This window comes from Cinclus cinclus, chromosome 7 (genome assembly GCF_963662255.1).
Source record: "Cinclus cinclus chromosome 7, bCinCin1.1, whole genome shotgun sequence".
Lineage (NCBI taxonomy): Eukaryota > Metazoa > Chordata > Aves > Passeriformes > Cinclidae > Cinclus > Cinclus cinclus.
Genome location: NC_085052.1, coordinates 2,686,410 through 2,695,580, shown reverse-complemented (window position 1 = coordinate 2,695,580; position 9,171 = coordinate 2,686,410). Strand labels below are relative to the sequence as shown.

The 9,171-nt window shown below is 43.2% G+C and overlaps 1 protein-coding gene across 1 annotated transcript in view; it reads right to left on the bottom strand.

The window, feature by feature from the left end:
- Positions 1-5,827: 5,827 nt before the first annotated feature.
- C7H10orf90 (chromosome 7 C10orf90 homolog) overlaps positions 5,828-9,171 on the bottom strand; it is a 132,399-nt gene continuing 129,055 nt past the window's right edge. The window contains exons 8-10 of the mRNA XM_062496600.1: positions 7,237-7,300; positions 6,025-6,124; positions 5,828-5,866 (exon numbers count right to left, since the gene is read on the bottom strand). Coding sequence (XP_062352584.1) covers positions 5,828-5,866; positions 6,025-6,124; positions 7,237-7,300 — 203 coding nt within the window. The remainder of the gene's footprint in view (positions 5,867-6,024; positions 6,125-7,236; positions 7,301-9,171) is intronic.

The window sequence follows — 9,171 nt, the reverse complement described above, 5'->3', positions numbered from 1 at the left end:
ATTTGCTGTGGCTGCCCCTGGATCCCTGGCAGTGCCCAAGGCCAGGTTGGACATTGGGGTTGGAGCAGCTGGGACAGTGGGAGGTGTCCCTGCCGTGGCAGGGGTGGCACTGGATGAGTTTCAGGTCCCTCCCACCCCACTCCGTGACTCTGGGATTGTTCAAAGCCAGCTGCATGTGCAGCCAGCCTGGGATTTAACCAGAGCATTGCTCTTTTCTCATCATTTCTTCCCCAAATCATGGCAAAATCTGTCGCCAGCACATTTCCCTGCCTCCTTCTGCAGTGACACAATTTCAGAGCACCAGTTACAAAACCAGACTTCTGTGCTCAATATGGTTTTTGTTTGACTCCCGGGCCACAGTTAAACATCACAATGAATTCAATGACTGCTGAGGGACCTTCCTTCCAGACACCATTATCAGGCAATCAGTAAATTAGCCCACATTCAGACTGGACACTATTCCCCTGACCACCCTTTGGTCAGGATTTTTATGAATTTTCCCCACATCATGGATACAAAGTGCTCACTTCAGGGCACAAAAAGTTCTGGAAAAACACAGAAATATGAAATAGAAATGGATGTCTCCCCATTCAAGCACAGCTTCAAGAGCCCATTAGATGGTGAAATAGCAGATGGCCCAAGCAAGAAGTTGAAGATAAAGTGGTTTCCAAAAAGTTTTTTGCTATTTTATACCAATTTCTCAAGCCCATTGCAGACTCAAAATAACTCCAGAACCACAGAGCAGCCTCTCTGTGATAGGTGCTTGTACCTGATAATTATATTAAGTATATTAATTATATTATATTATATATAATTATATTATATATATTAAATAAAGTCTAGTCATGGTAAGATACTGCAGAAAATAAAGTATTTGAAACATGAAGTTTAAAAATACATCCTGTGACTTTTTTTTATATTCATCAGATTTCTGCAATTAAGAAATCTTTTGCATATTCCTAGCCATGCAACACCATCCTCAAGCAGTTCATTGCACTTCTCCTATTTTATATAATTTTACATAACTCTCTGTACCATGAGAAAATTGGTGCTGTTTCTTCTTTTTTTTTATATAATATTATTTTTACTTTTAAATCACTCTTCAGCTGGTAGGGAGATGATACACCTCATTATCTTATTCTGTGGGTCACCTAAAATGAGTATGAAGTCACTCTACCTCCCACAGCTCTGGTATGGAGCCAGGGAGAACTCAGGAAAGTAAAATTCCTGACCTAAAAAAAGAGAGGATGCTTTATATTCTCAACATAAAAATGAGGTTTTGTATAGAATCATGGGATGGTTTGGATTGGAAGGGATCTTAAATTCCATCCAGTGGATGGCAGGGACACCCCCCACTGTCCCAGGTGCTCCAACCCCAATGTCCAACCTGGCCCTGGGCACTGCCAGGGGTCCAGGGGATCCACAGCAAATCTGGGAACTCACGACCCTCACAGGGAAGAATTCTTCCCTAATATACATGACAAACTTATTCCAACAGTTTTGTCACAGCTCAACTGAAACTGCAAGAGATTAAACCATAACCTCCCAAAATACCTCCAGCTGGGAGACAAATTCCCCTTCCAGAGCCCAACACTGGCACCTCACTCTCCATGGGTAGAGTGGCACCACTCTGATAAGGATTTTGGGTAAGGATTTTTGTGATTTTGGTATAAATAGACACATATTTAAACAAAATCTTAATGGATATTTCCATCCATGCACTACAGTATACCAATAGTAAATCTGATGGATTTTCTGTAGCTTCTTTCATTCTGATCTGGTTTTATGCTCATGTAAATTTGCATTTCATTGAAATAAATACTCTTTTATCCAAGGGGCTGCAGATGGGGAAGGGTCCCAGCTGGGGCTGGGACTTCTCCAGCCCCCATTTCCTGATGCTGACCTGTGGCCAGGACAGGGGGATCCCACGGGATCCAGCCACATCCCAAACCAGACACGAGCTACACAGGCTGGAGTCACAGTGCCTGGAGAAATGTGACCCTGTGGGACACCCCTGCATCCTGATGGGCTCCAGCAGGGACAAGTGCCACTCAGTGCTCCTGGGGAGACAATCCCCCACCCCTGAAAGCACACAGGCTCTTCTGTCCCCACAGCCAGAGGGGCAGACACCCCTGCAGATGACACAAGCTGTATTTTCAGCCACGGAGCTCTCGCTGCAAGGGCTGAATCAGGGAATGGTTTCCTCTGGAGAGGGCTGCCAGGAACTTTATCCCTGCTTTTGTGTGCTGTTTTCCTTGTAAATCAGCTCTCTCCCAGAAAACATTACACAAACGTGACCAGTCCCAGATATCCAACAATAAAACCCCTCAAAAGTCTTACCCAGACATTCTCCTCATCTAGCTGAGCAGCTGAGTAAACTCCAAGATGTAACTAATGACTTGCATACAAACACACAGGAAAATATTTGGGTTTAACTGGAACCCTCAGTCCTTTACAATGACTTCCAACCCTTAACGAGGTTTTCCTGCGGGATGAGATTAATGATGTCAGCAAGAAAACACCACAAACAAACAGCAGGTCTTGCACACCTCCGGCACCCTGTGCTCCCCATGTGGGCTTCACTTCCACTCATGCAGAATTCCAGCCCTGTGGGGAGCTTTTGTGTTTGGGAAGGACAATGCCAAGGCAGTGTGCTGACTAGTCTGCAGAGGCTCTGTGCCTGAACACCCCAAACCATCCCAAATCTCCCCCAAACCAGCACTGTTATAAATCCTGATGCATCCTTCCCAAAGGCATGGCACCAACAACCAGAGGACTTGAACTCAGTCTGCAAATTTCTCCAACAAGAAGGAAAATTCCAGCTTGACAAGGGTGGGTGACCTCCAGTTTTCCTGTTATCTGCTGGTAAATGGGCTCTTTGAAGAGCCTGCAAGTCCAAGGGGAGATTCCACCACTTCTTCCCTAACTCTGAACTTCCTTCAGCTGATGCCTGTTTGTCCAGGGCTGCTCCTGGGAGGCTCCTGTTTTCCTGAAGTGACATTTTCCTGCACAGTCCATTCGCTATCACAATGATTGGATTGTAGAGCTGAAATGAATGTCAGAATTGTTTGCTGGATACATTACCAGTTAACTTTTTCTCAAGCCCGGAAAGAGAAATTAGGTTTGCAGCAGAAATAATTCTTGGTTTTCTGAAGCACAGGTTTTGTACCATGTAAAACATTCCCAAACAGTGATTTGCATCATGCATTTGTACAAAAGAAATTCCACCTCAGACTGCCACAGATTTGTCCTGCAGGTTTTAAAAACCACGTTTAGAGAAAATAAAAATATTTGGAAATAACCCTTTTACAAACCCAGAGGACTTTTTTGTTGCTGCTGTTGTTCGATGCCCTTGGCTCCATGCTGTGAACCAGAGGAGCTGCTCCTGAGCCAGGGGAGGTGAGGAGGCAGCAGGTGAATGTTGTACCTTGGGACAGGGAGAGGAAACCAGGTCAGGGGAGGTGTCATTCCCTGGCCAGGGCATCCATGAGGGTGCCAGGGGGTAAATTCCCATGTGAAGCCTGTGCTGTGCTTCCCAGGAAAAGCTCACATCATTCATTTCCTCACAAGGATCACCTGGGTGACGTGATTTCTAAGGTGGATCAGCTCCTCTGCTTGTTATTCCCAGCCAGAGAATGGGGAGCATGTCCAATACACATTTTTATTGACATATATTTACATATGGGCATGAAGCATGCCCTTACACATACTTATTGACATGTATTTACATATGGGCATGAAGCAGAGACATGCCACGGCCAGCAGATGAAACCACCTCCCTTGATTTCCTGAGTCTCCTGCAGGAGAAATGCCTGATTTCCATGGAAATCACTCTCATTCCCAATGAGGAAGATCCTGTCTCTTCCTCTCTGCCAAAGGAGAAGTGGGAAAAGCTTTGGGGCTCCCTTCTGGTGTCAGTCCCAGCCCAGGGGACGCTCCTAGCCTGGGAAGTGATTATTTTGCTGTGTCCTCCATGGATACCAAACTCCAAATGGTTTCTCTCCATGCCAAAATACCTTGCTGTGGCTTTAGGGTGAGACTCCAGACAGGATTAAAGGTACACACTAAAGCAGGGTGAAGTGTAAATAATATTCCTCTCTTTCACAGATGTGCAGGAAGTAATGCACCTGCAGGTACAGATTTGATGAACCAAAGCTGCATTTTCCTGAAGTCAAAAAATCAGAGAGTGAGGACTCAGGGGAGAGAAATGCTCAGTTTCTACTGAAATAGAAGAGAACCTGGGCACTGATCCTATAGGCAATGTCTCTGTCATAGTGAGCCAGAAGTGGGTGAGAGCTGGAAAGAGAATCCTTCTTGGTGTCCCTTTTATGAGTTCTACTTGGAGTCATCTGTGGTCCAGCCTTGGCTTTGGTTTCCAGTTCAGAATAACTTCCTTGGTTAAAAAGATATTTTTTAGGGAAAAATGCTGGCAGGTCCTTCCTCACTGCCTTACCTTCCACATCCTCTCCCAGTGGATTGAACTGTAGATGAATTCTCTGGGATATCTACCTGGAATGCGATATATTTCTCCAACAGATCTCTGTCTTCTCTGTGAGCAAAAACTAACATCATTATTCCTATATTAACTGGGAAGCTGAAACACAAAAAGGCAAAAGAATCCAACAGAAACAGAGCACAAAATATCCCCAGGTCCCTGTGTCCAGCACAGGTCACCCAGCAGGAGGTTATCCCAGTGGCTCACAAACATCCCTCTTCCAAAAAATCCTGACCTTACATCTCAGGCTGGATTAGGAAAACAAAGCAGAACTATCAAAGGCCAAATTCCAGCCTCATTCAAACCCCTACTCAAATTTTGTGCAGTAAAATTTAACACTTGCAATGATTTTTAGGGGCAGTATTTTTTTTCCCCCATGGAATTTGTGGGTACAAGGGCACCGTTTCAATAATTGTTTTATATTTAACAGCACCAAATAAAAACACAGCGCTTGGATCAATATTATCCTCATACTTTATTCCATAAATAAACTCCACTGCTTTGTGAGCTGCTTGTTTTTACTTCCAACATGTACAAATAAAGATTTAAATATTTTTTTGGAGGAAACAGGACAGCTGGTTTGAGTTCTGTGAGTTTTGATGCAAACATCCTTCTTGGCACCACTCCTTCATCTGCCATTTCTAGAAATACTTTGTGCTCACAGAAGTGGAATAAAACGTATGTTACAATGAAAATCGTGAAGAAGGTGTTATAAACAAATGCTTAAATATTGTTTTTTAATGGGAGAGCTTGCCAGGTAGTTTCAGTCTGTGAACAGGAATGGAGTTCTTCAGAAAGCTGAAATATTGGTCCCTTTTGGAATGTTAAGCATTAATGTGAAACTGCTGTTGCTCTGATGATGTGGTAATGCTATTTCAACTGGTTCCTAAACATAACAAATAACAGTTTTCTGCAAGGATTTAACTCACAGGAAATCAATTAATAAAATACTTCAGAGAAATAAGTTTTCCACATCTTATAAACACTGGGCTATTGCTACAGAGAACTGTACTTAAAAAAAAAAAAAAGATTAGGATAAATAATACCCTTGTAATTCATTATTTGAATTGAAAATTCTTAAAATTATTTCCTCTGGGTAAACTGACCAAAAGGTGATGCTCTGGAACAGCCGTGCTCCCTTTTAGCCTGTTTGTGATTATTTGAAAGTTGCCTTAAAATTTTGATTGAAACATAAATGATCTTTCTTTATACCAAGAGCCAAAGATAAGAAAAATACCTCCAGGTAATTGAGATAACAGTTAATTTTATGGCTTATCTAGCAGTCAAAGGCATTCAAGATCCAATTAGGATGATGGGCAAGAGGCTCCTTTGTCACTCTGTGTTTCTGTGAAGGAGCTGGTCCAGTAATTGCTAGGGGAAAAAAAAAAAAAGGAAAAGTATTTTAAAATACTGTTAAAATCCATAAGGTGATAGAAATCTTTAGGGATACAGGAGGTGAGGTGGAGTTGGCATCCCAGACTTCAGATTTTCTGGCTCCATTTGCTCCAGAAATAACTGGAAATCCTCACCTTTTTAAACATCTCCACACGCAGCCTGTTGCTCTGGATGATGATCCGCTTCTGTTTCTCTTCTTGTTTCTTTTTCACCTCAGGTAAAGTGTCATAAATCCTGTCAGGAATTCACAAAGCGATGTTCATGTCATCCTCGGGCCTCACAAATAATTATTTTTTTCTTGCAGGGAATGTTTGCCTTCCATACAATACACTTGAATTGGATTTATGGCACAGGAATGATAAATTACTAACAATCATGATTTGATACGAAATCTGCCTGGTTTCAAATCTTGTTGAAAACTCAGATTTGGGAATAAAAGAAGTAAAGAAAGAGATGGGATCATGTGATTTCAATGCAGTAACTTCTAACGAGCTCAGTGAAGTTGGTTTCAATTTTCAGCAACAAATTTCAAACCAGAATCTGGACTGTATACTTTTTTTGTTGTTGTTGGTTTTTTGTTTGTTTGTTTTTTTTGTATTTATGCCACGCAATTAATCTCACGCAATCATTTTCAAGTTATTTTCTAAAATATAAGAAAACCATCATTATAAGTCTGCAAACCGTTGACATTTTTTCACTGCCACTAGGAACCCTTTTTACCAAGGACAACACAATCTTTCCATTCTAACAATAACAGGAGTTGCCATTAAATAGGTGACTTCTGATCTTTTCCCATTAAAAGCAGTGATAAAGTCCCCAGGATTTAGAAGAGAAAGTTCCAGTCCTGCTTGTGCATGAGCACAAAGCCTGTTTACTTCTGGGTTCTCTTCATATTTGCAATTCTTCAAGCAGCCCATTCTCATCATATTTTGCAATTCCAGGTTCTTGAAGCAGCCTGTTTTGGCTGGGGATTGTATTTTGGAGAAGAGGAATGGGACACGTCTGAGAACAGGAATGAATTCCTCACGGTGGCTTTTGCAGCTTCCCTTGCATGAAGTGCAATGCAGTTAAAGATCAGACACCACAATCCTCATAATTTGCTGTCATTCTCACCCTCTGAGCCATAATCAGGGGGGAAAAAATCCAGAGTGACCTCACTGCTTTTCATTTTTGGGTTTCCAACATGAGGGACCTGCTGAGGATTTGGTTTTCATGGCGTGGGTGCCCCATGCTGTCTGAACCTGATGGAAAAGGGGTGTTGGAAGGGCAGGGCTGCCCAAATCTAAGCTGTTACATCAGAAAAAAAAAATATCCATGGACAAACTCTAAACCCGTGGAATTTGTACCTTTTAGATCTCATGTGCATCTCCTTCTCGGGAATGACTCTTTCCTTTGGCTTGAAGAGGTTATCTGGCAGAGAGAAAATGAAGTTAGTACTGGAGAGATCTACTTTTACTCAAATCTCACATGTCATATTTCATGGAGCCACAATTTGCCATTCCTGGTTAAATTTTGAAGGCTTAAGGCCAGATCCAAATCTCCAAATCTCTCCCAATCTTCCTCACAGATTCCTGCAGGCAGTTGCACCCTGGCTGCCTCCTCAGTGAGTCAGGAACCTGTCCTGGCACACTCATTTTTTATTCAATTTACACCTGTTTTGCAGGGTTGGGGATAATTATCTGAGCTTTAGAAGGAAGAAAATCACATTACTCCTTCCTGATCAAGTATGAAGAGATCTGTGATAATTCCAGTCAGGATTTCCCTGGATACAGGAAAATCGTTTCTGATCTGAGCAGTTAGTGGTTGTCCAGAATAAGTGATTTTAACACCTTCCTTGCAAAAATGGGTCCTGAAAGGAAAAGGGGGATATTTGTACAAGGTAGGGAGCCAGGAAATAAATGAGATTACTGTTGTATGTCTGTGTAAAATCCATGGAATTACAAAATGGTTTGTGTTGGAAGGGACCACAAAGCTCATCCCATTCCACCTCCTACCATGGCAGGGACACCTCCCAGTGTCCCAGGTGCTCCAACCCCAATGTCCAACCTGGCCTTGGGCACTGCCAGGAATCCAGGGGCAGCCACAGCAAATCTGGGAATTCCATCCCAGCTCCTGCCCACCCTGCCACGTAACAATTCCCAGTTCCCAATATCCCATTTATCCATCCCTGTCCTCTGGCAGTGGAAGCCATTCCCTGGGTCCTGTCCCTCCATCCCTTGTCCCCAGTCCCTCTCCAGCTCTCCTGGAGCCCCTTCAGGCTCTGGAAGGGGCTCTGAGCTCTCCCTGGAGCCTTTTCCAGGCTGAGCAGTCCCAAGTCTCTCAGCCATTCCTCACAGCAGAGATGTTCCATCCTTCCAATCAAAAATCAAAGGGAGCTCTGCAGTGGTTCCAGTTCTGAACGGGTGGTTTCCAAAGCACAAACTGGGAAAGGAGAGAGGCTCTGAATCCTCCTCTGCCTCAGGAGTGACTTTCCCCCCTCAGCAGTTGCCTACACTTAATTATCCTTGTTAAATCTTCAGTACACACAAGCCCCATGCTCAATTTGCTAGGAAAACATCATTTGTCCTTTATTTATTAGTGTTCTAACATTCATCTGCATGTTGATTCACTTAAAAGGAGTAAACACTTGGATAATACTGCTGTCCAAATAACTCTGAAAGTGCAGGGAGCAGATTGTCTATGACCCAGGGACACCTTCCACTATTCCAGGTTGCTCTAAGCTGTGTCCAGGCTGGCTTTGAACTCCTCCAGGGATGGGGCATGATGACACATTCACATTCCAGACCTTTGTGTGTAGTCACCAGAACGGGAAAAACCCACCCAGGGATTTGCAGACTTACTTCTTATTCCATGTACAGCGTGATAAACTAATCTGTATTTTTCCTTCAAGTCCCTAGCACAGGGTGGCCTCTGTTTTCAATTTCTGGGAAGCACCACAGAGGCTGGGAGCTGTGCAGGTGCTGCTGCTCCAGAATAATCCTCTTCTGCTGGCACAGAAAGGCATCAGACTCATCACTGCTCTGGAACAAAATATGTGACTGTGCAGGGCTTTGAAGGGATGGCTTCAAAAGAGGCTCTGGGGAAAATCCTCCAAGAAAATAATAAATCCACCTCGGTTATAAAAATGCCCTTTGTGAAGCAGCGTGGAGCCACGAGGTTAATTCTCATGGCCAAACATTCCTGCAGCATCAACCAGCTTGCTATTTACAAGGAAGGAAAAAAAAATCACATGCAAACATCAAGGCTAATCCTTAGTGGATTTTAGGATTAGGATTCAAAAG